This window comes from Manis javanica, chromosome 13 (assembly GCF_040802235.1).
Source record: "Manis javanica isolate MJ-LG chromosome 13, MJ_LKY, whole genome shotgun sequence".
Taxonomy (NCBI): domain Eukaryota; kingdom Metazoa; phylum Chordata; class Mammalia; order Pholidota; family Manidae; genus Manis; species Manis javanica.
In genome coordinates, this window is record NC_133168.1 from 64,536,416 (window position 1) to 64,564,108 (window position 27,693).

The following is a 27,693-nucleotide window of genomic DNA, read 5'->3' on the forward strand; positions in this document are numbered from 1 at the left end:
TGGGCTCCTCTAATTACTGTTCTCTGCTACTGTGCACACATCTTGAAACTGTCCATGACCCAGTTGTGGAAATCCTGTTTGTCTGCCTCACACCCTCTTCCCCCAAGAATGAAAAATAGCGAATTGCAAGGCTGGGCTTGTTTAATGAATGTGATTTGTTTTTGTTGAACCAAAGCAAAGAGGTTTCTGAGGCTGTTAGCTTGATGCTAGGCTTGTGAATGATGTCAGGGTTCCCATCTTTAGAGGGTTTGATATGAAGGGTGTCTGTTTTGCTGGGTGATAACCTGTCCAAAGGCATTTTCTGTATTTTTAAAGGGTCTTAGAATAAAATGATCTCTAAAGAGGGGTGAGGCCATGTTCCTGATTTCAGGCAGAGCTGTATCTATCATGATGCAGACATTGGAGAATCTTTAATTTTAATAAGCACGCCCTCAAAATGCTGCCTCCTCCTTTTGTGGTGCTTTCCTATCCTAGCTGAAGTCTCCTTGTAGTCTTAGTAACCCCTAATGCTGTACTCTGATGCTCTTTCTGGTTTTTCTGGTATTATCTTGGCATTATCTTGCAGAATATCATCAACATAATTTTTGGTATAATGCCTTTTCACTTATTTATTATATATATAGCATTAAAAACCAAACAGCTTTGCCTTCTTTATATTAAGGTGACTTCCTTCCTCTCCACTCCCCTCCAAAAAACTCAGTTTGTCAGAATAGATTGAACATTACTTTTTCACAGTTCATAACAGGAGCTGGTTTTAATAAGAGGTATTGGCTTGCATACAGTTTTATTTGAGTGACTGTCTGAATATATTAATTAGTAGTAAGATATTATTACTTAGTAATACAGAATAAAAAAAGGTCTGAAAAGAGCTTGATTACCTCGAGAAAGAAACTTCCTGAGCATGGATGGTAATACTTTATATCCATTTAGATGCAGTTGCCAGATGATATTACCCAAACTAATGAATAATGACATATTAGTTAACATATTGCCATCAGCAGGTGGCTATTTGAGCAAGGGTGAAAAAGGCATGTGCTCAAACAAATTGTTGTGCCCTAGAGAAAATGTGCAGAATTGTTTTTTAAAAGTCTTTTAATTATGTCTGCAATATGACTTTTTTTTGCACTTACAAAGCCTCAAGAGATAAAACTGGGGGTAAGGTTGGAGAGAGAGAGACCAGGAATCCAAGCCAAAAGAGAACAACATCGATTCAACCTCTTTCAGAAGCTTTTCAAATTAAAAACCAAAATAGAACCAGTAAACAGTTGAATCTGAGCAGCACAGTTTGCCTGTCATATTAAAGTCAGGGGAAAGAGTCATTCTTCCTTTGCATTCTCCTTTGCTTAGTCTCTGTCTGCTTTAGCTCTGTCCAGGGGATGTGGGCAAGGGCACAGCCGTGCAGATGGGCAGAAACTCTACTCTGTTGCTGTCTCAATTTCAGAGGAATCCCTGACAATGAAAGGGTTAAAACTGTCACCACCTATCAGAGCTTGGAGATAATTAGCATTCTGCCAGTTCCTGAACACTGACCCAAATGACCGCACAACAGCAAATGAATTCTACCAAATCCTGATTAATCTCTTTCCAGCTCATGTGCAACTATGCTTTTTTAAGTGCCTATGTGAAAAAGTTATGATTTGTGCATAGAAATGATTATGATTAAAAAGGACTCTGAGTCTTCTTTATTTCAGAAGGTGCATTTTGAATTAGCACTTGCCGCTCCAAGTTGAATATAACTGTACCCTCCTAGCGTGAGACAAGTAGCCTTTAGAATGTCTCGCAGTGTGTTGACTGTTACTCTATTACTGTGGATGCTGAAGTGTAGTAGTGAGTGATATGACTTAGGAAGGCAAACGATTCCAAGATACGCTTGATTTAGTTTTTGTTTTTACTTTCCTTTTCTTGTAAGAAACACAAAAGGAAAAATAAGCAGAACTTTTTTAAGCAAAACATAGGCTTGAGAAGTATGAAATACATTTTTCACTCAATTAGCTTTGAAAAGAAACTCGATAGATGATAAAGCAGAGGCTTCAAGCTCTTTTTCTAACATCTGTTTGGTAATCAGAAAAGGACTAGTATGGTTGGAAATTAGAGCAGGAATCCATGATGAACTAGGGGAAGGATGGTAAAGAGAACTTAAATAACCCAGATATGTTCAAATCCACAGGTCCCAATGGCTGGCATCCTAGAGTACTTAATGAATTGGCCGAAGTCATCACAGAACTGCTAGATATCATTTGTGGGAACTCGTGGAGGACTGATGAGGTGCCTGAAGACTGGAAAAGGGCATATTTAGAAACTTCTTTCAAAAAGGGACATGGATGCTGACCCTGGAAATGCTCATCAGCTTAACTTTTTGCTTGGAAAAATTCTGGAATAATCAACTTAGTGCACTGGGTAACTAACTTGTAAGAGCTAGAAATGAGGCCATGAAATACCACAGATGAAGTGCCGAGTTCATTTTTAAAAGACATACCATTGCAAGATACAGTCTTATGCATATTTTGGGATTCTCCCCTCTATTCTATGAATTCTTGATGAAAGTAAATGAGGTTGGCTAAGGCATCTGAGTAATAACAATTTTAAGTGTAATGCAAGACAAAAAGCAGGTTTCTGGCAGTAGCTAATAATTACATCATTTCCAGGTGAGCCTTTAATTTGAGAATAGTAGCTTTACTTTCATATTTTAGCATACATTTTTTTCACTTTATAGGGACCCCTGTTTTAATAGGTTGTGATATTTTATATAATTCTATGAAGAATAGTTTGGTGAGGAAACTCTTTTGTTAAGGTACTTTCTATAGCTATTTCATATAAAACTACAATCATAAAGCTAATCAATTAAGAAACATAACCAAGGGAAGAACATTTTTTCCCCGTCAATTTAATCTGGCTCAAGTTCAATATTAAGACCAATAAGAGTGTCTTGCTCTGACTGAGCTGAGCAAGAAGCAGCTATTTACCTTGATGGCTAGTTTTCTTCTCTGCCTGGAGACTTGTGGATACTTTATCTCACTCCCCAGGTTTCCTACTTCAGGCCTGAAGTGGGGCATGGAGGTGGGCAGTGGCAGTGGGCATTAAGAGCCCCTGTATAGCCACAGCTAAAAAGGAGAGTAGAATGAAATGGGAAGAGGAAATTAAGACGAATCTGGAGTTTTTCTAATTACTATTGCTCTTGCCTTTGGTGTTTACTTTTACTTTCTGCTTAGAAAACACAGCCATGTTGATGAGACCCAAAATTTAGTTGAAAAGAGATCTTCAGAGAAGATACAGACATGCAACAACTTTTGAGAGCTTCTGAGCAATATTGTATTACAGAATCTCCCTACACAACTTTAAAGTACATAGGAGATGTAAGGTCACATCAGCATTGTGATGCTCAGAGTAAGAAAGTTTCAGAGGAAAAGAAATTGACATTCATTTCTTCCTGGTGGTTACTGCTCTTTAGGAATGGGTAGGCAGTTAAGGTCTCCAAGGATGATTTTTATCACAATACTGCTTTAAAAACCTAAGGTTTGCATAATTTAGCTACCCCTAGAGATTAATTTAGACATGGGGTAAAATCAGTCTCAACCTTAAATACATATGCAAGGAAACTAAACTCTAAAAGCATGTAAAAACTGTCCTTTAAAGTCTACATAGCTTGCAGTTTCATAAGGATCTACTCCAGTCAACCTTTTGTCATTTTTTTTTCAAGGGAATAATGTCTTTAAGATTTCCAGCTGGGTTTCTTTTTGAGTGGGGGGATCTGTATAGATTCTAGATGTAATTTATTGTGATAATAAATGGCTTCCTGTGCATCATTTCCAGGTGCAGCATCTTTGGCAGATTTATTTTACAGATGTACATTTACATGCATTTGTTGAATGAACTGTTACTAGAAAGGACCCAATTTATGAAAAATCCATTATTTTCACCACGGGCATTATGCATGCAAACAAATCTACTGCAACCAAAACAAAAAGGACTCTGGTCATTTCAAGTTCCATTTTCTATTTGTGTAAAGTCTAACTTCTGTCATCTTGCCAAATTCAAATCTTCTCTTGGTATCTACTGTTGGATTTTAAAAATAACAATCCTCTACCTACATTAAGAGTCACAATCAAGAAGGGTGAAATAGCCAGTGGATTTTTAAAGACGTCTTGCCTAAAGCTGGCAGAAGGAAAAAACTAAGCAGAGAAGTATTGAAGGAAGCCCATTAATGCTTTTGCATTAAATCAAGATGAGGTGAGAGAATATAAGAGAAAGGAAGTAAGCAGTCTTACCATGAATTATATGTGGAAATAATTATTCTTAAGAGTAATTTTTTCACAGCGTTTTTTCTTTTATCTAACATTCATGATATCCTTAATTTTTTAAGGTAAATGAAGTAGCTGAGGGATGGATATGTTATCAAAACTAGAGGATTATCTTGACTTACACTTCCTGGAACATCAAGAGAGATTCATGACACTTTTACCTTGACCTATTGAGGGATCTGGAGGGTTGTAGCAAAACCTTTTTCAGTTCATCTTAAAACTTAGTTTTTGGAGGTGAGGAAAGGTTTTATTCACATAAAACATTTCTCGGCGTAGGGACTGCATAAGGCTTCTGCTCACCAAAGGCAGCTACAGCCACATGGAAGAGCTGCACTCAGGCAATTTCTCAATCCAGAGAAAATTACAGCGCCTTGGTGTTGTGAAATCAGCAACAAAAACAGTAAGAATTGAGGTTTTACTTTGGGGTTGCCCGGATTTCAGTTCAAATTCTAGCATCATGTGGGTGACTTTTTCCTGTAGTGAATCTGTTAAAAATCTAAGCTGCCGTGTAGCATGGACAGTGATCTTCAACAGCTTTTAAACTCATCAGAGCTTTCTATTCTGGCCCATAAACTGGGAAAAAGAAATACCTCCTAGAGTAAGAGGCTTGAGAGTTCTGCTGCGTATGCGCACACAGCTCCTGGTCCGGTGCTTGACACGGGGTAGGTGCTGAGCGCTTCTCCCTTTCCTTCCTTACTCTCAGTTACCTTTGTTTCTTCTTACGGGAAAGAGATTACCTTAACCCTGACCAGAAGAGTCAAGCATAAATTGATGTGTCCTTATGGCTGCCTTAGACCCACAGAATAAGGTCCCTCTGCTTTCTTGTAGGAATGACAAAAAGGTCCCAGTGGCAGCTTGTAGCAGGGGTTCAGTTCAGTGCGCACTGATTGAATGAAGAGTGTGATTTTTAAAAACAATGAGCAAATTCATAAGGCCAGTGCTTTTCAGATCTGGGGAAATAGTCACATAGACATCCATGAAGGTATTTCCTTAATTTCCTCTTTTTGGAATAGCTGTAGATTTATGAAGTTGATGTGCAAGTTAGTGGCATATGTGCATTTTCCTGGTTTTATGACTGTGATTTACAAGTTAGCCATGTAAATGGGCACTCCCCCATTGCTGCTTGCTCCTCCTGGGGTGAAACCAGAGGTACCAGTGCTGGGAAGCCCCTGCCACAGAACTGAGATGATCATCTGGGTCACTCTCCGTACAGGGTCTGAGTGTTGAACCCGGTGCCTTGCATGGGCATGGAAGAATAACACAAAGAGAGGTTAAAGAAAATTAAATTCTTGGACAAAATATTTGGTTTATATAAATATTTATGTGCAATATTTAATTAGGTATCAAAATAGCATGTTCAAGCAGGTGGAAGATTTCTGAATTGCAAAGTAAATAAGGAATAAAGAGTAGAATGTTATATCTAGAGACACTCAAGAAACGAGCCAGAGCCTGAACTTAAATTGCCAATTCTCTCTTCAGACCAAGGGCCAAGTAATAGGAAATTCTCATGAGAGATCAGCTGACAACTTGTGCTTAGAATAAAACCATAGCAGAGGCTATATTAAGTAAAGTAAGTTGTGCAGAGCAAAGCAAATCAGCTAGGCCTTCTCTTTAAGAATTTTCTAGCTTTACTCTTATTACTGATCTCAGTGGTCATCAATAGATATTCCTACATCAGATGCTTTACATTATCAGATTCTTTGATTAGAAATCCTCTTCAGCTTTTATATTATTAGTCTCTAAAGAGATAAAATCAAGTAATATTTACTCCAGTGATTACTATTTTAGATGCTTCCATAAATGGCAAAAAGAAAAAAAAAAGAATAGTAGTTCAGAAGAAGGAACAATATAACTTTTTTAAACTTATCGCAGTAGAAATTTTCTTTTAAATTGTTTAAATTCCTGGAAATGAAGTTTTGTGTCTTATTGTTGTTAAAAGATTAAGTTTCAGAAGAAAACGGACAGTTAAATACCACTTCAAGTGTTGGGTGGTATCTTTCTCACAATGTGGCCAAAAATTCTTCCACTGAAACGAGAGGAAGTCAACTTTTAAACATTATTTAAGATGAGAAATGACTTTTATAGATGTACTCTGTATCATGCCCTTTGTCCAGTGAATTTTTCCTTATTATTCCAAAACTGAAATGCTGTATTTATTATCTTGAGGGCTAAGTGGTTTATTGATTGGAGCAAATGTTAGAAATTCTGTTATTCATACAATCGTTGCCCTGTTCCCTAAGCTTGACAATATTCTGAGATATTATTTGGTCTACTTAAGGCTCTTATTTATTGAGAAGTTCTGCCCATACAGAAATGTGTGCATGGACCTGAAAAATGAATATGTGCATTCTAGTAGCTGAGCACAGATTCATTCTGAATGAAAGCTGCGATTTGGTTTTATAAATGTAATTGCAACTGACACTCTTTTTTCCTTTCAGTTATTGTTTTAGAAAGGGACTCTGTGAGAGGCACTGTGAAAAGCTTAATTAGAACAGCATTATGAACCATGGATTGTATGCCCGTGCAGAGCTGTGATTTGCAAACATATGTCTGCTCTTCAATAAATGTTATGGCTTTCACAGCAGTTCCGCCTTGGCCTCTTTTGTAATTGTTTACATTCCAATGAATGGGATAGGGTATGTGTGCTGTTTAAATTTATGATACATAAATGTTTATGGTACTGTAGCATTATCATTAGCATGGGAAATCAGAGTTCTAACTCAACAGAAAGGAGACAGCAAGGCTGTCTGCTCTGCTGGCAAAATTCAAATAGGTCATCATGATGTGTGCTTGTATGTTTCTGTGTGACTGTTCCATATGTACATGTGACTTTCAACCTTTCCCCCCACCCCACTTCCGATGAAAAAAATAGTCCTGAGGGTGATAGAAAGTGATACTGTGCCAGTAATTGTGTTCCCCACCCCGAGGATGGCAGGATGTATTGGGTGGTAGGCAGGGTCATCTGTGGAGTTTCTTCTGAATATCCATCATCCAAAGACTTGTGATTCCACGACAGATAAGTGGCATTGCAGTGGGCATTAGAGCTAGTGTCTACTGGGTTTGAATCTCAGCTTGACCGTTTTCTGACTTCAGGATCTTGAGCAAATGGAATAACTGTAAATGCTTAGCGCACAATAAGCAGCCCCAAATCATTCATCTGCAAGTTTTTAGATAGTGTTTTGGGTTATGTTTAAGTAGCATCATGTGATATGATTTGATGATGATGAATGACAGTTTTTATTCCCGCTGAATGCAAGATGAGAGGAAGGCAAACTTAAAGCAAGAAAACCATAAAGTAAATATTAGGGAAGAAATATGTAAAAACGATAATTTTAGAAATGAAAAGGGACCCTAGGATAACTTAATATGATTCAGAAATTGTGTAGTTCAGACGCTGAGGAGCCCAGTGTTTGTGGCCTGCCTACGATCACACAGTGGGTTAGTCACAAATAGATGAGGTCCTCCCAGACCCTCTAATACTGGCTCTTTGTCTGATGTCATATCCTAGAAAGTGTACTTTCAGGGATCTGTGGCATATTCAAAAAAGACCCGTCTTTCTAGACTGGCCTTAATTTCCACTTCAATTCATGGTTGTCAAGACCTAGTTTTAGAGCACTTTCGTTCATAAACTGAAACTCCAGGCTGCCCTAGAGTTCTGCAGGAGCCAGGGTCGTGGTATAAAAACTAATCTTTCAGCTCTATATTGGCATGTTTTGAGTCTTCCTTGATCTAGTGAACATATTTAGAAAGGTCAGTGATATTGGTGGGCAGAGCTAAAAGGTACTTTTAGAAATGGGGAGATGTGTGCATTCAGTAAAGAGTCCAAGTGAGGAGTATTGGTAAAGAATAGGATGGTTGGTTTGTACCACTGATAAAATTACTTCACATACGATGGCTTTTGAAGTCTCATCGGAATCTGGAAAACGAATGCCTTCTAGTGTCATTCCAGCCCATATGCTGCCTCACTGAGGATTTTTTTAATTTAAAAGAGGACGATCTTGAATAATTTTAAAGGAAAAACTTAGCACTTCTCCCCTCCCCTAGCCTCACCCGAGTTAACCTGAGGACAGAGTGCGTTCATGTAATTACAGACACTTTCTTGGCCAGCCTTCTCTACTTTAAAACATGTCCGTGTACCAACAACAGGATGTCTGTGGAACCTCATCTGTTTCTTGGCTGAATAATGAGCACCGAGTGAGAACTGTATATATTCAGTGCACATTCTTTTACATCCATTGAGCTCGATTTATCTTCAACCGCATTTTGGAAATAAATCACTTTACAGAACTGCATTTGCAAAAATGGCCATTCTGAGTGAGGCATATACATTTAATTTTTTCTGAATCCTGACCTATGAGTCAGAAGCCCTGAATCCAGTCTCAGTGTTCCTGGTGAGTAGCTAAAGTCACTTCTCTGTACACCTTTGCCCTTCTCCTGACTATAAGTGTCCAGCAAACAGCAAGCAGTACCTAAACACATCCCATGAAAGGTTTGTCAAACAATATCTGAATAACATCACGTTCTTCAGATGAGTCACGGAGTGATATGGTCTGGTTTTGTACTCTCATCTGCAGGAGGCTGTGAGTCCATCTGGTTTGCCCCCCACGAGTCCTGCTCCCCATATAGTACATCTGTAGTTCCTGGTGTAATTTCTGGCATACTGTATGTAGGTGCTTAATTAATAATATTGTTGAATTAATAAAGGACAAATGAACTTTGTCACATGCCTAAGGAAACTGAACCTCGAAGTTGTATGAGTTGGTTCTACCAGGGCATTTTTTTGGTTTTAGGAAAGGAAAGTAGGGAGGAAGCTGTGGCCTTTGTGTGTGAAGCAAAATATGCCTTTCCCTCCATGACCCAGGAAACCAAGGTCCTCCTTGTCAGAAGTTCACCTCGGGGTGTGGTTTTGTCGTTATTCAGGTCCTCTGACTTTCCTGTAGCTTTTTAAAAAATAAAACCATAAATGCAAATAATTTGTAAGATTTTACATACTCATTTAGGCTTTCTTTTGTAGAAATCTACTAAATACCATAATTTGTGAAGGCATATGAAAATACTAAAATGACACTCTATTTGAATGATGATTTTTTAGGGGTCCTATTTTCCTAATCTGAATTGTGAGAGAGATATCATCTCTCCCTGCAATTAAAACCAATCAAACTATGATTGATGGACTTACTGCATATATGCTCGCCTATGGTATGTTGCTAGAGAAAATACACATTTTGATAATGTGCCGTACACAAATGTTAACTTCCCTCTTAGATTACATTTTGGACACCTTCCCTTTTAGGTATATTTAATATAAATATGTGACCCACAATTTTGTCCCTGGAAATAATTATTTCTTCCCTAAAGTTTACTTCTATTTTCTAGGAATGGAAAGGTCCCAAAGAGTGGAGTAGTTAAGAGGTTGCACAGGGTTGTTCAGACATGGCTGGAATCCCACAAAACTGCAGAGAATTAGCATTGCTTGACCTTGGAGGGAATTTGCAGCTGTACAGCGATGCATGCCCTGTCTTTCTTTTATTCCACTGATGTACATGGATCATGTGGACAGGAGGGAAGAATATTAAAGCTCTGGAGTCACCAGATCCCAGCTCCCTGCACCTGGCTGGTTACTAAATCCTTTCTGGACTGTTCCGCCATCTGAAAAGTGAGGTTAATAACCCACTCAGAACAGTCTTATAGATATTGGATAAATGAACATATAACTGTTGTAGGTCTTGTGTTGGGGGGACATGGTCCTGCATATCGCTAGGCAGTACTGGCAGGGGTGGGACGCAAGAAGAGGTTTGTGACTCATGAACTCAAATTGTTTTCAAGATCTGTTAGGAAAAAAAGCTTATATTCTTGAATCGATTACAGAGCAACATTAAAAAGTAAAGTTTCCAACACTTGAAAGGACAGTTAACATGTGCCCAGGACAGTTCAAAGCACTTTGCAACTATTTTCCCATTTAATCTTCACAACAATCCTGTGAAGAAGATGTGATCATTATTCCCATTTTACAGATGAAGAAACTGAGGTAAAGATGGATTTTTTGATAATTTACCCGAGGCCATAAAGCCAGTATTTGGGAGAGCTGGAAGTTGAATCTCAACATTGTGACTTTAAGCCTGTCCTCTTCACTTGTATTTATGGGGCCAAATTTAATAGGGGACAAAACATAAGGATGACAAATTAAGGAGAGGAGGACAGGTTGACGAGAGTAATCTTTGTCATAAAAGAGAGAGTGCTTGAGGGTCAGCAGACTAGGTGAAGAAGGTGGGTAATATATTGCATTTCATCAAATCTAAGATGCCCTTGAGCACGAGATTGCCAGTAAGTGCCACTCAGAGTGAAGAATTGACTTCCAGTTTGACTATTATACAGTATTGTTTTCAATTAGAATTTTTATTTTCAACTTATTGTCAAAGCCATCTTAGACTTATTTATACACAGACATTTATGATATATCACTCAGACATACATAACCATAAAGTACAGCTAAGAGCGCAGGAGACAATCCATGTGTTCCTGGCAAAGGCTTCCGAATCACTTTGACTCAAGTTGCTCATGTCCCTATTGCCCTCACAGTGTCACCATCTGGCCAGCAGGAGTGTTGCTAACACTGCAGTTCTACAAGGACCTGGCTCATCTCTGGACTTCCTGCAAACCATTCTGTGACTTTAGATTCTGGTGCTTTCTTGGTCTTACCCAAAGTTGTCTGCAGAAGTTTTTCAGACAGTGAATCATTCTTTCTTCAAACGGTCGTTAAATGGTTTAGAAGCTGAAATGTTGTGGGCTTTGGGCTCTGCAGCAATGTTAGCACGTGGATTTCATGGCAACTCCAAAACTCGCAGCCTGTCCCAGTCCACTTGAGTTCTGCATCTGTTCTTGCCCCTGGCTTCAGATATGTTTAAATGTGAAAATACATGCAAATCCAAGATTCATGTAATATGCTTGTATGTCAAGTTACAAGGAAATTTTGACCACTCATCTTTTACCTTCTGTCCGTCTACTGTGTTGCAAAGTATGTATTAGTAATTTTGTCTGTAATGGCCTTGAACTCAGAGTAAGAAATTTTGTTATTCTTTTTGTGGTTGAGCCTGTGCTAATGTTATTCTCCAGTGAGTCTCTGACACGAGCACAGATACATAATATGTGTTGGCAATGTTTGGCTTACTATATTCTGTATTTCATGGGGATTCCTGGCCTATGAGAGTCTTTAAACATGATTTAAATATTATTTCATAGAATTTAGCACCTTCCCCCATGGAATGATAATAATAATTATTTGGGTATTTTAATGCTTAATAATGATGCCCAACTATAGAGTGCCAGTACACCTGCCCACTGTCCGAAACAGGAGTTTGTTCTCAGTCATGCTTCAGGGTAGAGAAATATCCTATATTGTAATTAGAATTCCAAGGGGCAGCTCAAAATTTACTATTAGCCTTTAAATATTAGAGCACCATTAAAGTATTTGAAGTTTCCGAATATCTGTAGGAGTGTGGAGGCTCCTCTTCCTCGTGCTTGGTGTCTGTGTGGCAGAGTGAACAGGGGAGGGGAGGGCTGGCCAGCAGGGAGACGGCACTCCAAACCCCTTACAGCTCTGTGGCCTGGCAACAAAATACCCAGGGCTTTCACTGGTCAGAGCAAATCATATAAACATTTCACTTAAGCCTTATAATAACCTAGGAAAATAGTTTCTCTTACTGCTTCATTTTGCAGGTGAGGCAACTACAGCTCACAGAATTTAACTACCTCAGAAAATGCACTTCCCCTCTGTTAACCCGTGTGTCCTTAGACTTATAAAAGTAGACTTGCTGTGAGTCCCAGCAATGTCATAATAAAGCACCTTGCATATTTCAGGTGTTTGAAATGGAAATTCACTTTTACTATACCGTTTTTTAATTGCCTTTCTCCCCATCCATTCCTTAAGGTGTATTAAATTGCCATTTAAATTTGCCTTCTAGTCGGAGAGGAAAATAAATATTTCGGAATTTTTGGATTTCCCCCCAAATTATTTTCTCTCACACAAATTGATTGTTCCTGTTTTGCCTTAATTGATTGATATTATTTTTTCAATTAGAAAAACCAGTAGGCAACTTCACACCTATATCTAGGACTTCCTACTTCCTGTACATATTCTCCATGACACCTGAATGGAAGCAATGTAGTGACCAGATATTTTTTCTATTGGACCATTATTGGGTGGGACAACCTAATATCTCCTTTGCTTTTAATAAATCAATAACCTTCCAGATAAATACATAACGAAGAAGTATAACTTCCAGTAGTCATTATCTTAATAAAATTCTGATTCTGTATTAGAAATATTCCCTTTGGAAAATTATTCCCTCTACAAAATGAAAAACAGGTTGGTATTTATGTACATATAAAGACAAAGTTCCCTTAAAATTGTTGCCTCAAATTATTGAGCTAGCCCTTCCTTACTCTCCCTTGGAACTGACAACAAAATTAATTGAATATGTCTCTTCTGGCCCACAAGTCCTATTCATCTGCTTTTATTTTTCCATGCTTCATCTCCTTCCAAGTACATCAGAAGAGTAAATATATTTTTTGAAAATCTTGGCAATTTCCTGGATTTGGGAGGTGAGACAAAAGGGTTGGCACAAAAGTGATTTTTCAATGAAAAATTACATTTAAAATCCCCAGAGACATCACTGATATAAACCAAAGTAGTCATTTTCATTAAGGAAAATAGCCATGTTGTATGTGACTTTAATGAATGAGTTAAAAAAAGGAACAATATGGAACAACTGAATGTATATGTACATCTAGTGTTTAGTGTTTTTATAACACAAACCATAGTGTAATCTCAACCAATAATTGGAAAAGAATAAACTGATGAGGACTATCCTAGCATTGAGAACACTGTTACAGAAGTCCAATCTATCAAGATAATAGATCTGTTAAATGCAATTAGGAATATGGCAAAGCCTCTGACTGTCTCACAATGGAGAGAAGTTGAAACACATTTTCAAAGCTTGCTTCATGGAGTTATGTATAGCTGAGAGAATAAGAAGGGAAAAAAACTGCCAAGCACTTCATTTATGGCTGTTAAGTTTATTGCCCGTCTGCTTTATAAGGTTTTTGAATCTTACTTTTAAATCTTTTGACTTTAATTAATAGTTGCTTAAAGTTTAATTATTTTGATATTATTTTGCATATCTGAATTGTTAGTAGAATGTTTTGGGTCTCTCTCTCTCTCTCTATATATATATATATTTACCCTGGCTTCATATAAATGGCAAATAATAGTGAACAACTAAAATACTATGCCCATTTCCATGTCCACCTTCACAAAGAAGAGTGCCCTTAAGTCAGGAGGGTAGCTTGCTTTGGGTAAGATCCTTTCTGCTCAGCTGGGAGATATTAAGGGAATTTAAATTACAGCAATTGTATTATGAATGTTATTTTAAATCACATCAATTATAAAATATTTTGTGAGTGTAAATGCCTTTTCAGTAAAGGATGAGTTTATTCTTTGCATGATTTAAAAATAATTCTGAGACGTTATCTAGTTCTAGAAAACAATTTAGCCTAATTCTGCTCTTGATGGTGAAGCTGGTTGTAGTAGACATGGAGAATGATAAAATATTAGTAGGGCAGAGCCCACGTTCTGTAGTAAAAATGCTTCAAAAATTTTTGGAGTTAACTATCATAGGAAAACATGTAGCAGATATTGAAAGTTATTTGTGGGTAATAATCATTCTTATTTTATACATACTATCAATAATAACACCTGCAAAATGAAAAAAAAAACAGCCCTTACTTATTACAGATGAAAAAAACACAGTGCCCTGGAGGAAAGAAAAGAGTTAGACGTGGGTTTGAACTCCTTTCTGCCACTGAAATCATGTGACCTTGGACAAGTTACCTCACCTATCTCAGGATTATGGGAACTATTCGCGTACTGCTCTTCATATAGTAGATGCCAGTAATGGTAGTGTTTGCCATCATAATTCATTAAGACTGATGCTCCTGATATTAAGACTGTGTGATGAACCAAGACCTAAACAATCCAGTTTGGGAAGAATTTACTGAGCAGTGTGCCCTGCAGGTACTGCATTGGGCTCAAAGGGACCCAAGGAGAAAGGAGCAAAGGATTTACCATGTGTGTCAGGTGAAGGGTATGCAGAGAACTCCAACTCTATATCAAAATGACATGATGCTAATGCCCAACAGATTCTGACTACACGCAGAGAAGTAAAGGGAAGATGCCTATCATTTAGAGGAACTGTCTTAAGAGACGAGTAGGATTTTGGTTATTGGGGGATGGGAGTGGAGCAAAGGTGGGAGGGGTTCCCAGATGGGGGAGCTGCATGAGCAAAGGCCTAGAGGGACGGAAGTGTATGGTGTCCTGTGGGAGAAAGGGGTTGGCCACTTGGCTCTGGAGTCTAGAATGAGTAGAATAAGAGGAAAGGTAGATCTCTCACAGCTGGCAAGCAGGCCTCAGACTCTTAAATGTTATACTAGGCAGACATTTTATTTTGTAGCTGGCTATTTTTAACCTTTTCTTTCTCAAGAAATGATGGCATTGGCATGCCTCATGTGTTTCACGTGACACGTGTGTATTGAATCCTCACTCATGCCAGGCACTGTTCTAAGTGCTGGGGAAAACTAGAATACATCTTGCCATCATGGAGATTGTATTTCTAAAGAAATATAGGTACGGGTCATTTAATGCTGGCTACTACTTTCTCTTTTACTCAGCACGATGTATCAAAATGCAAATCCATGATAATCTGGTTATGGTAGGAAGAGCCTACTGCATAGAATTGCCCCTCTTGCCCAAAATGCCACTTGAAGGATACCTGGTGGTGGATTACTGGCCACAACCACAGCAGCTCTTCCGGGTGCCTGGCCCCCAGCACGGACACCTGCTGCCCAGGCCTTTGGGGAGGGTGGTGATACTGTCTGAGGATGAACCAGAGGCTTCTCATATCAAGGCAGATGTCATCCAAGGTCTAAACACTCTGGTCCTGTGAGTTCTTGACAACCTCTCCCTGAGCATCCCAAGACCTCCTCCTCCCTGTGGGTCAGCATCTCCTTTCATGTCGTAAAGGCCAAAGACACAACTCTTCACTGCAGACCCACCTTTGGGGTTCCTTTTCTCATTTTATCCTACTTCTGGTGGCCCAACTTCCCATTCCATTTGTGTAATTATATTCATCTAAGCCAGCACTGTTAAGTAGCACTTTCTGCACTGATGGAAACATTTTATTCTGCACTGCTCAATGCAGTAGCCACGAGCCATATGTATCAATTAAGCATTCTGAATGTGGCTCATGCAACTGAGGAATGCAATTTTAAATCTAATTTGTCTTAATTTAAATAGTCTCATGTGGCTAGTGGTAACATATTAGATATAGATGTTCATAAAAAATATCTTTTTTATTCCTTTTCTTTGACCATCGCATATCTGGACAATTCTTTCATTTAATTTTTCTAGTTTTTAAAATACCTGGAATTTTTGTTTTCAATTCCCACCTAAATCTAAGGACAGGAAATGGCTGGGCTGAGTGCTTTTAGTCTACACACGGACTTCCCGTCATAGCAGCCGGCAGGAAAGAGGTGCCACCTCAGGAGTAAAGTTCCACTGTGACTTTTTAATCCATCTCTTACCATTCTCTAGCCAAGGCAAAGAACAGTTTTCTTCTCCCTCTCTCCCAACAGGCTGCCTCTGGGCGACAATTCAAGAGAGAAGAGGTAGCTCTTTTTAGATAAAAGTGCACCCTGAAAAGGCTTATGGCCCCCTCTCATTGGCTCCTGGTGATTAAGGAATGTGGGATGAAGGCAGGAGTGGTCAGGTGTGACCTGGCAGCCAGCTCCTCCACAATGCCATTCACTCACAAATGGTGCACAAGAGAAGAAACCATTCACAGGGCAAGAGGTGATGAGCCCCGTTTTGGACACATTTATTCCGAGGTCTTTATGGTGGGAAGTACACTCAGAAATTGAAGAAAAGTCAGCACCTTTGGAGAATTTTCTGGAGATAAAAAATATTTGGGAGTCAATGGCATGTGCTAGTTACAGCCACAGGAGTGGGTAAGATAGCCCAGGGACCGTGTGCAGAGTGACAGGAAGAAGGAACGAGTGACAGAACATCCCCGTTACATCAGTAGTTAGGTGACGTGCAATGACGTAGGAGGAAATGAGGTAGGAGGTAGGAGGAAAAAAACCAAGGGAAGACATTTATCAAAAACAAAAGAAGAGACAACTCTATGAAAAAGAACATTCTACTGTGTCATGTGCTGTGGAAATGTCAAGATAAAGACTGAAAAGTGTCCGCTAGACCGAGCTCCATGACATGGAGAGCAGAGACCCCAGTGAGAACAGGTGACACAGCTTTGGGGGAAGGTGGGGAGGTGTGCAGATTGTGTCTTGTTTTGAGTTTGAATTGGATTAATGTGGGGGAGTCCATGTCCATAGAGAGTGGTTGAAGACACAATGCGGGAAAGAGAGTGAGCATACCAGCCAGAGTCGTGCCTCTGAGAAGGGGGATAGTTGGGGTCCAAGAACAGGAGGAGACACATCAGCCTTAGGTGGAGGGGTGGACAGCTTTCCGTTTAAAGTGGAAAGGACCAGAGTGGCTACAAATTTAAGTTAATAGGCTCAGCAGCTGAGACAAATTTTAAGTGCTGGCTTTGCCAAAACTATTTCTATGCCCAAGAATTCCTATATTCCTAAAGTGACCCTCCTATTTGGATTGAGCTAATATAAATATACTCATAAGAAGAGTCCCAGTCCAAATCAGCTGTGCTTCTGAAGTTGGCATAGGGCTTTAGGGAGAGTTCCTGGTCCATGTCATCTCCCTAAGGACTTGCAGCAGGAGCAGTCTTGATGCTCTTAAGACGAAGAGGAGCTTTCGGTGTCTCCCTTGAATAAAGTAAAAGCAGGCACAAGCACAGTTATTGTCTCGGCTTCTCCTCTCTGCAGGTTGTATTGCAAGTGTGTGATTTTGTTTTTTTTTAAAAAGGAAAAGAAGATGCATCCTTGAACTTTCAAGGTGCAGAGTCTTAAGCTGATCCAATTGGATCAGTGGTGCATGTGGAAGCCCAGTGTTGGCAGCCCGTTTGTGTGAAAGGGGGTCTGTAGTGCCTGCCTGGTGGTGTGTGGCTGAAATGGTACTTTCTCAGGTGCTAGAAAAGACGGTTGCTTCAGGGGTGTGGGGTGTGTTGGGATCCCGGTGGCATCAGCCTCTGAGGAAATCTTGTTATGCAATGAAAATATGACTAAACATTAAAATCCTTAATGATTTCTTAAAGTAACATACCCATTCATTAAATAAAAACAGGATGTATAAAATCCATATCTTGTTTTAAACATAACCATTTCATTACATGACTGTTTCTCCAACATGAAACTGAGCAGCTGTTTCTCCAGATGCCACATCCGGACTCTGAAGGGAAGAGCTGCTAAATCCAATACTATAGTTAGTTGAATAGTGAAAGAAATACTATAGGATGTCTCTGGTCTAATCAGTAAGCCTCAGTGAACTAAAATTTAAACCTACAGCATGGAATTAATTGAGAATTTGGATTATATTCAAAACAAGGGAAATGTAATTGCTATGCTTTTGAGCTTACCACATTCCAATTTTTATTATTTAAAACCTATTAAGAATCCATCATAATCCATCATAACAAACCTTCTTTGTTTTTCCTACAATCAGTTGTCATTGTGGCAGCCAATTGTTTTGAGAGAAAAAGTACATTATTATTTGTGAGAAAGAGCTGACACACGCAATCCATATATTTAGCTGACTCTAACGTGCCTGGGTCAGCATATTAAATCATATGCATAAGTACCTGAGTGATAGATCCAGAAGCTACAGGTAATTTTTATTCAGGGACCATCAGCCCTATACTAAAATGAAAATCTGCTCATAAACCAGTTCATAACCTAGTGCCATTCTGCACCATACAGTGGGAAAATGAAGAGCAAGAGAAATTTATGAAAGTGCTCCATTGCTCTAGAATCAGTTGATAATTATGTAAAAAGGTGGAATTAAAAAAACAGAAAGTTGGCAATTTATCTGGAAGAAATACCTTCAGAAAAAACCTACTTGATTCTTTGACAAATGAAAGATAAGTCTCTGGAATATTCTTCCATTTCTAAAATATAAATAAAAATGGTCAATGATATTGTCAAGTTAAGAAAAAGTCTTTACTCTAAAATGCTTCAGAGAGCATATGATTTTAATAAAAAAGATATCTTTGCATGTAAGGAAAATACTGGCAGGTCAAGTGGCAGTATGCTTACAATTCTTATCTCTGATTGGTATGATTATAGGCATTTTTATTATTTTTCCCTTACTGATGAGTATTAGCCTTGAGCATGTATTACTTCCATGATCAGTAAAATGCAACCCCCCCAAAAGCCCTAAGCATTTCACGCACACTGATGGTGGGTTTCCAAACATCACTCAGTCTAAACTGAGGACTTTCTTTTGTTTCTTGAAGAAACATTGTCATTGGTCTTTACATTATATTGTGTTGATAATGTAATTTTAATCTCTGTAATTTTATCCACTGCTTCCATAATTCTTTGCCACTCGTGGTCCTTATCCTAAGATGCCAAAGACCACAGCATTAGCCATGGACAGCACTCACTTAGATGAAGCTGCCCTGCACCCATGTCCTCCACCTGCTTTCCCAGCCCAGCCCGGGCTGCTCTGGCCCTACACCTGCTGCGCTGGTCCACATCCCTTCCCCTTATTATTGGATAATGAGGCCCAGGAACCATGCCAGGTGGGATGGGAACATGGCTTTGGGGAGCATTTGTTCCCCTGATTCTAGATAGCATCTCATCACTGATGAATTAATATATACAATTATATGCATATTTTGTTAGTGTAATATACCCTCTTGGAACAAGTAAATGAGGATACATCATCTTCTTTAGAGTCTTCCAGGCTGCTAATTAGGTTAGCTCTGTGAGTCCCTTGCAAAATGCATCTTGTGTATTATCCTTGGCAGATAGGATATCGGCTACAACCTTATTAGAAAATGTGTCAGAAAGAAGAGACATGAGAGAAAAGTCATGGAGGACTCCACCAAAGTGGCTGTTGGTTAACACAGAGATAACAAATCAATGGCGATCAATTCATCAAGGATGCATAACTGTATGGTTCTATCAGAAGTATTTGGAGGTTTTGAGGGGGATGTCATCCCATCCATGTTTACCCTATATGCTTTGCTCCCAACCTCTGATGCCACAGCACTTGGGTGAGCCATTCTTATTAATGGGAGATGTATTGGTATGGACGCAGGGCTGAGAACCACTGATAGTGATATAAGAATGTGGGGAGTGTGTGGCAACTAGATGGAAGACCTATTAATGGAGAGGGATGGAGGCCAGTGGAGGGTTTTTAAACATTGACAGTTTGAAATGATGAAAAGCTATAGAGATGATTCCAAATGCTGCTGTAAATATTATCAGAGGGAATGGAGGTGGGAAGGATAAGGCTGAGGAGTTATAGCCTGAACCCTTGTTCAGGGTTGTTAAGTCAGTAAGCAAGGCTCCAAGGTCAATAATTCATTTACCAAAGAGAATAAGATTTTGCTCTGAAGAACTGTGATGGGCTCACCATTGCCTCTTATGAACTTTATGTAATAGACAAGAACTATTAATGAAAAGGCAACAAAAAGTATTCCTGTTCAGTAGGTGCAGTAAGTCTCTCAGGTCACAAGGAATTCATTTAATAAATTACTATTCTAGCATAAAATATTGCTCATTAATGGCCTGAAAAAAGTGTTGCAAAAAGGTCACAATTTACTTCCTTTCTGGCAGGAGTATACAGTATGAAGAACCTGCCATTTCTTTGTCACTTAAAGGAGTCTTACTTTTTGTCTTTATGGTTTTCTAAAGAACTTTGATTTTCTTCAATCCTAATGCCATCTCAGTTTGAGAGAGAGAAACTATACGTATGTTCACACCATGAATGCTACAAACAGCTAGTGAAAAAGTAAAAATGTAGTATTGACATAAATCCTGCTGAAGGGACTGCAAAAAAGATAAGGGTTGTAATTTAAACCACATTTCTTGGTGTCACAGTTCTGACCACCATGGTCATGACAAAAAGAAATGGGTCACATTAAAGAACAGGGTGGGGAGTGAATATTCGCTCGGAGCTGAGATAACAGTCATCCTTAAGGATGGCCGTCCCTTGGTGCCATGATTAATTAAGGTATCTGCCAGTCACAGGGGCTTGAATCATTGCTTCAGAATGATATTTGCATAGGGCTCACAGGCTCATATTCAGAGCACTGTTACTGCTTGTCTCGGCAGCCTCTGACTTGTTGGCAAAATGTCTTCAATTATGGGCGAACTGCCTAGTCTCGTCTCATCACAAACCAATTTGTCAGGATGTGTATATTTGGAAAGCTTTGGAAACAGAAATATTTTACTTTTCTAAAAAGGGTGGGGGGAAACCCTTGTGTACATACATTCATAAAAATACCTAATCTTATGAAATTTCAGTCCTAAGTGTTTAATCCAAATGCTTCTGCCTTTCACAAGGGAAACAAACTGGAGAACTATCTGTGTTAACAGTGATGTTAAATAGCTCTAAAGGTGTTTACAGAGAGATGCAGAATGGAGAGTCCAAATGTTACTGCCTGAACTCCACATTTAAGCTCATCAACGCTGCCATGGTCATTCTTTAAGTAAGCCCACACTGCCTAGATTTTTTTAATCAGCGTTTTTTTCCGATTTATTGATAATAATGGGGGTTAAAGTATTAGCTAATATAATTTATGCTACAACAATATGACCATACAAATGATATAAAGATAAGTATAAGGATACAGGGAGTGTGAAAAAGAGCCTATGGCAGCAGAAATAAAATAAAGGCCAATTAATGAAATAAAAGCTAAAATGAAGACATTAGCATTCTTTCATTTTTCTTGCTCCTAGCCTTTCTCTCTCCCTGATGTGCTGTAAGGAAAAGATTTCAGAGTTATGGGAACTAATAAACAATCATTAGTACATAAATCATGTTACACTAATTCTGTTGCCCCTTAACTTCAGTTTCATACATTAATTTAAACCTTGCCGAAAATAGTGGCTTTCCTGCAAAGCTGATTGTAAAGCGAATGCCAATAAAATGAATGTTATTTCCTATCAGATTTGATTATGGAGTCTTAGAGTATTTGTTTATTTGAGTATTTTCTTCATTACTCCTTGTTATCCCTGTTACACTGTAAACTTCCCTGCTAGACCCAAGTCTTTTCGCCACTTTATTCCCAATGTCGGCCTCAACTGTCATTCTTAAAATACTCGAAAAATATTTTTTCAGTGACTCTTGATGACATGCATTCTGAAAACATCTCATCCGGTATATAAATCTAAAATTGTGTAAAATAAGTATGGTTAAGAGAACATCTACTTGCATGTCAGAATGGACATATTCCTATACCAACAGGGATATACCTTCAGGCCACTGAATTGACCATATAGTGACTTTTTCTACTGCAGCATGTTCAAGAGTTGGTGGACATTTCCGGTTCTGGGTTCTCCCTTCCACTGTCTGGCATAGTTTGCCCTTCCCAGTCTGCCAGGGCAAGTGTTCTTTTGTTCTCTGTAAGCTTCCAAAACCCAGCCTCCCTCCTCCATTTCATCTCTAAGTCTATAATAACAAATAGATCTGGACTTGAGGCTCCCTGAAGGATGTTCTGCAACTTGAAAACTATTCATGTTTGAAGTTTTGAGTTCTTCAGAACGAATGTAGATTTTTATATAGACTTCTTACAATGAGCAATACTTGGTCTAACAGGATTAATAATATAGAAGCAAAGAAATTAAGGTGAAACAAGCAATAATGTGAAGCAAATAGAAGGATGAGGAGCAAACACCAGAATAAAGTTGCTTTAAATCTCCCTCATTCATTCTTAAGAGGAATCGCTATATGCTAATTAACAAATCTTGGTAGGAGCCTGAAACATAGATATGTATCGAATTCATTTTCAAGTATTTTAGATAAATATAAAACATGAATAATACTGCTGGGTTTCAGGCAATCATTTCAGTTCCTGAATAAAATGTGTTTCTTATCCTTTGATGTGGTTTTGGAATAGACTGTTGAAGATTACTAAAATATAAGTTGGCTTATCAACATAATATACTTTCGTTACTTGTGAGAATCATTTAACTTAGAGAAAGTGGCATGTTTTTTCTTCATACATCCTTTTACTTATTTCAAGAAGGTGATTCGTGGAAATCTGGGCATGATTTTATCAGAGCTCTCGTGGATGGTCACACCTTGTTTTGTGCCTGTTGTCCTGACATTATTATTAACAGCACCCATTTCACATTCAAAAGTTTGGACAGTAACATATATGTCAGTCAATATATAAAGACTTTCAGAACATCCTCCTCGTACTTTGAACATTTCCTACTTTTCTCCACCTCTGCTTCTCAAAGACCAAGCTTTCTTTGCTCACATATGCCATGGAGACAAATCTAAAGTGGCCATTATACCATGGGACATAAAGGATTGAGAGCTGGAGACAGATAGCTTTGGTTTGAGTCCAGCTTGGCCATTTGCTGGCTGTGTGACCTTGCACCATCTAGAAAGCCTCTCCAAGCCTCAGTGTCCTCATCTGTACATGGGTATCAGTAACACTTCTTAAAAGGGCAGCATAGCGTAGCAGTAACCCTTGGGTGAACTTGGGTACCCAGTTGCCTGCATGTGAATCCCAGCTCTTCCACAGCTCAGGGCTATGGGAGCATTAAATGAGCTGACACATACAGATGTTCTTAAAATAAAAGCCTGGCATATGGGAAGTGCTCAGTAAATGTTGGCAACTGTTACTAGTGTGCTGAGAATTAAGTATGGGATATATGCAAGTATCTAACACATAGTCAGTCCTTAGTAAATGAGATCTAGCAGTATTACTGGATTCTGACCTCATATATCTCTGGTGTCTATCCCTGCCTGATCAGTAATAATGTATTCATCATAGATATTCTAAATATGTGCATACATATGTATGTGTATATGGGCCCAGAATTAGAAACTCTGAGCAGATATTGCTTCATATCTCCAAATAGACAGCTCAGGGCTGCCAAACTGCTCTTTAAAAATCTAGGGAAATGCCGGCACATTTTGAAAAGGATGCAAATATGAAATTCACTTGCTCTTGAAGGGTGTATAAAGGCTTTGCTAAATTAGAAATGCAGAGAAGTGAGGGTTTATTTATCCTGCTTATTTGAAGTCAGAGCCAGAATCACAGTGGTTTAATGGTCCTTAATATTTCGTTGGGTTTTCCAGAAGAGAGAGATTGTATTTATCGCTTACACAGCCCATAGCTATTTCCACATGTGAACTGGGAGAAATTTTATTTCTTTAACATTCCTCAAAGACGGCGTAATTCAAGTGGAATATAAGCTCCTTCAGTGAATGGAGTACCTGGCTGCCCTGTGTCACTCCTGTGCCTAGTGTGGGCCCTGCCCCTGTCAGCGCTCAATGAGTGTTTGCTGACCTGAAGGGGGTCACAGCCCGGAGAAGGTGTCAGCCACTGCTGACTTCAGTCCCCTCCCTCCCTCCCTTCCACCTCTTGTTTACTAGGGAATAACTTCAGCCATATGAAGTCCACTTGACCTCAAGAGTAAGTGATGCTGTATGAAAAGTTTTGAGCTTCTCTTCATGTCCACAAAATGTAAATTGTATGACTAGCAATGTAAGATTCAGCATTCTAGCACAAAGTCAGTTCAGTAGTATATACCTACTGATACACACACACACACATACACACACACATTATATAATGTGCTGCTCAGATTCCCATTGAAATGGGAATTTTTATTAACTTACTACTAGGAGATCTTCACTAATTTGACTTACTGTACTTTGAATAAAGATGTAAGGGTCATAGTGACATTCCTGGAATGTGATAAGCTGCAGCAAGTGCATTGCACCCACATTTAGAGGTCCTCCTTCCCCCTGGACCAGCACATGCTCCAGGAGCATACAGCTCTGGACCCCTGAGCCACATCTGAGAAGGGCTCTTCTGTCTCCAGAGGTCTCTCCAATTTCCCCCAGCCTTGGGCAGGGCAGCTCGAGGTCATCAGGAAATGAGGTCAGAGTGAGTACCGAAAAGGAGTAGAGTCTTGCCATCTCTTTAGGCCACAAAGGGCCTTGCCTTTTATAATCAAGGATATGTACAGATATTTCCCAAATAAAGCCCTACCTTGGCTGACATGAATCTCTCTTCTCCCCACAGTGGCTTCATTTAGCTCCTGTTTAAAGGGAACATGTTTCCCTGCTACACACAAATGACGAGGCAGCTATTACAGGGTAGGGTCGGTCAGGAAAGAGGCAAGCATAGGCTGCCATGGGAAAACAGAACAGGCTCCTGACACCATGTCAGGTGTTCAAGGAGGGCTCCTAGAGGAGGTGGCATACAAGTTGAACCACCAGCACATCCCAAACTAGGAGACTGGCTCCTGATGATTTAAAGAATGAAGTCCAAATATTCAAAGCTCTACTCAATCCATGTCCCATCCATATTTCTAGACTTTTTTCTTACTCTGCTCCTACTCAACCTTCCACCCCCATCACCACTTCTAGTGGTCCTCAGACACCTCGTATCCAAGGCAGGGTCCCGTGGCTGTCAGCCTTCCCCTCTTTTCTACACATTAAGTCCTCCCCCTAACTCAAGCCCCAAATCCCCAATCCGTGTTCTACCAGTGAGTAGAGCAAATACAAGTTCTCTCTTTTGTTTTTTCTCAAGCAGACTCTAAGCTCCATGAAGCTTAGAAGACTGGGTCCCTGTGTTAAAAATACCCAGTACCTGGGTGCTAAGTGTTGCTGGTGATCCTGAACTTTGGTTAGCTGTGAAGCAGTGGGCAAGATGCTCCACTTTTCTGCACATCAGATAACAGCCTGTTAAAAGGTTGCCTGAGGAGTAAGCCAGAGAACTTCTGTAAAGTACCTGCCTGGTATCCCGCCTAGAGCAGGCGTTCACAGACCGCCATAACAGCTGTTACACTATTCATCTGTCTCACACTGTACTGAGTATCGCTGACAGCCATCCCATGTTGAGATCTTGAACCTCCTTCAAGCACAGGTCTCCTGAAGTCAGGTGAGACCTTTAATGCCATGTGGTTGGAGGGCTGAGTTTTTTAAAATGATGTAATAGAGGCCTAGGAGTTGCAGTGTTTTGTGCTCGTGTTTATGTGCTTGGGGAAAATAAGCTGTGGTAGAAGGGAGTGACTTCGCTAGGTCACCTCAGAAGTGAATTCCAGCATCCAGGCATTTGGCCATTCGTTCATTCATTTTATTGACTCTTGAGAGCCTACCTCCTATCATACTAGAAAATATCTGGATTGATAGTGGCAAACAAAACAGACCTGTCCTACTGGAGGTTACAGTCTAGTGAAGAGGCAGGCAGCATACAAAGAAATATTCAAATGAATATATGATCCATGGAAGCAAAAGGGCAGGGAGACTATGGAGAGGAAGTGGGAAACCTAATTTTAGATTGAGGGACCAAAAAAAGCCTTCTATACAAAACGTTACCAATTTAATGGCGCCTACATTAGTACTATGAAATGTTTAGTCAATATATTTGGTGTATTGTTTTTATTATTAATATTAAAGTATCATTGATATACAACCTTATGAAGGTTTCTTATGAGCAACATTGTGGTTACTACATTCACCCATATTATCAAGTCCCCTCCCACACTCCATTGCAGTCACTGTCCAGCAGCACAGTAAGATGCTATAGAGTCACTACTTGTCTTCTCTATACTGCACTGCCTTTCCCATGCTCCCCCTACACTATGTGTGTTAATCAATGCGCTTTAATCCCCTTCTCCCTCCCCACCCCCTTCCCTTTGGTAACCGCTAGTCCTTTCTTGGGGTGTGTGAGTCCTTGCTGTTTTGTTCCTTCAGTTTTGCTTTGTTGTTTATAGTCCACAAATTAATGAAATCATTTGGTACTTCTCTTTTTCCACCTGATTTATCTCACTGAGCATAATAAAATTTGGTGTATTCTTTAGTAGTTAATGTGGTAACGTGTTGTAGCCAATGCCAGCCTTGGTTTCGATGTATTGGGTAACAGGCATTTGCAACTCACTGAATGCAGCCCTTTTCAGGCTGCCTGTATCTGAAGGCTTCACACAGGCACTGACATGACTTGAACACGAACTGCAAAAGAATTGAAACTGCAAAACCAGGCATCAATGTTGGACTGCTTCGTGCTCCCTTCTCGGTAATCATCTCTTGCAACTACTTGCCTTCTCCATGTCTGAAGGCTCAGAGAATGTATGCACTGTAGGAGGTCTGCTTAGCCTTTTTGCAAACTGGTCCCCACGAAAGTAAAGTAAAAAGCAACAGGCCCCAAGGAATAAAGTGCAACCATGAGTGCTTCCATTTTGCATCCCTAATTAGTCTGTGCACTAGCTGAGCGCTTTGATCTTTTCTCCCATCTCTTGCTCATTTTTTTTTTTCGCTCATTTCTTTGCTTGTTAAGACTTGATCAGAGGTTAGGTAAGAGCAGAAAGAGGAGAATGCAATAGTCTCTTTTCCTTTTTATTAAAAGCTCTTGTGAAAGGCTTTGGTGGCAGAGAAGATTGAAGGTAAAATGAGATGATAATGAAGTTTAGGGATAATGTCACTGACTTTAATTATGCCAAGTTCTGAGCAGCAGAGGAAATTGAGACTGAGTTTATTTTACAAGTTTTCATCTAATCCACTATGTTACCAAGGCAGATATTGATAAACAGCTGTTTCCTCTCTAAGGTACACAATTAAGCATATTTTGTAGAGTAGTTACGATGGCCCATTCTTTCTAATAGTGACAGGAAAGAGATGCTGGGTGGGAGGTTGGTGGGGAGTGGGGGCCGGTTTCAGAGACCATCCAGACTTCAGCCTTATCTCTCCAAACGTAACTGTGGGCACTTTTCACTAACAGTTACTGAATCAGAAATTGTCTCTGAACTTTGGTCACATGGGGAAAATGGGGTTCAGTATGATGGTCTTTAGGTAATTCAAGAGCTTGAAGCACCTTCCGAAGCCCCACTGGAAAACTGACGTTGACTTCACTGTCTTTGTTAAGTATTTGTGTATACTTCCTTTAGAAGTTGATGGTGCATGTGCCTTAAAATGTGACCATTCTTTTTACCAGAATATTTATTCAACTTGCCCATCCTTCTCCAACTCCAACTGCAAAGGAGAGCCTCTTTTACATGCTTAGAACTATAGAAGAGAAGTTTGGGGAGGCTATTGATTTTATATGGTAGAATACTTTTCATGAATTGCCTTAGAACTTGCTCTGCTATTAAGACCACAGTGTAATATGTCATTCTGAGAGTTGAACTAGCTCTGAGATTCACTCCATCTTGAGCAGCCCCTTAAAAAAATCCCAATATA

General features: G+C 39.4%; 1 protein-coding gene across 2 annotated transcripts in view; it reads left to right on the forward strand.

Moving 5' to 3' along the window:
* SAMD5 (sterile alpha motif domain containing 5) overlaps window positions 1-27,693 on the forward strand; it is a 404,170-nt gene that overhangs the window by 58,381 nt on the left and 318,096 nt on the right. The window contains exon 2 of one of the 2 annotated variants that reach the window (XM_037022013.2): window positions 2,168-26,590. The exons of the other annotated variant lie outside the window; for it this stretch is intronic. Coding sequence (XP_036877908.2) covers window positions 2,168-2,230 — 63 coding nt within the window. The 3' untranslated portion in view covers window positions 2,231-26,590. Of the gene's footprint in view, window positions 1-2,167; window positions 26,591-27,693 lie in introns of those variants that run through there. 2 annotated transcript variants of the gene reach the window in all.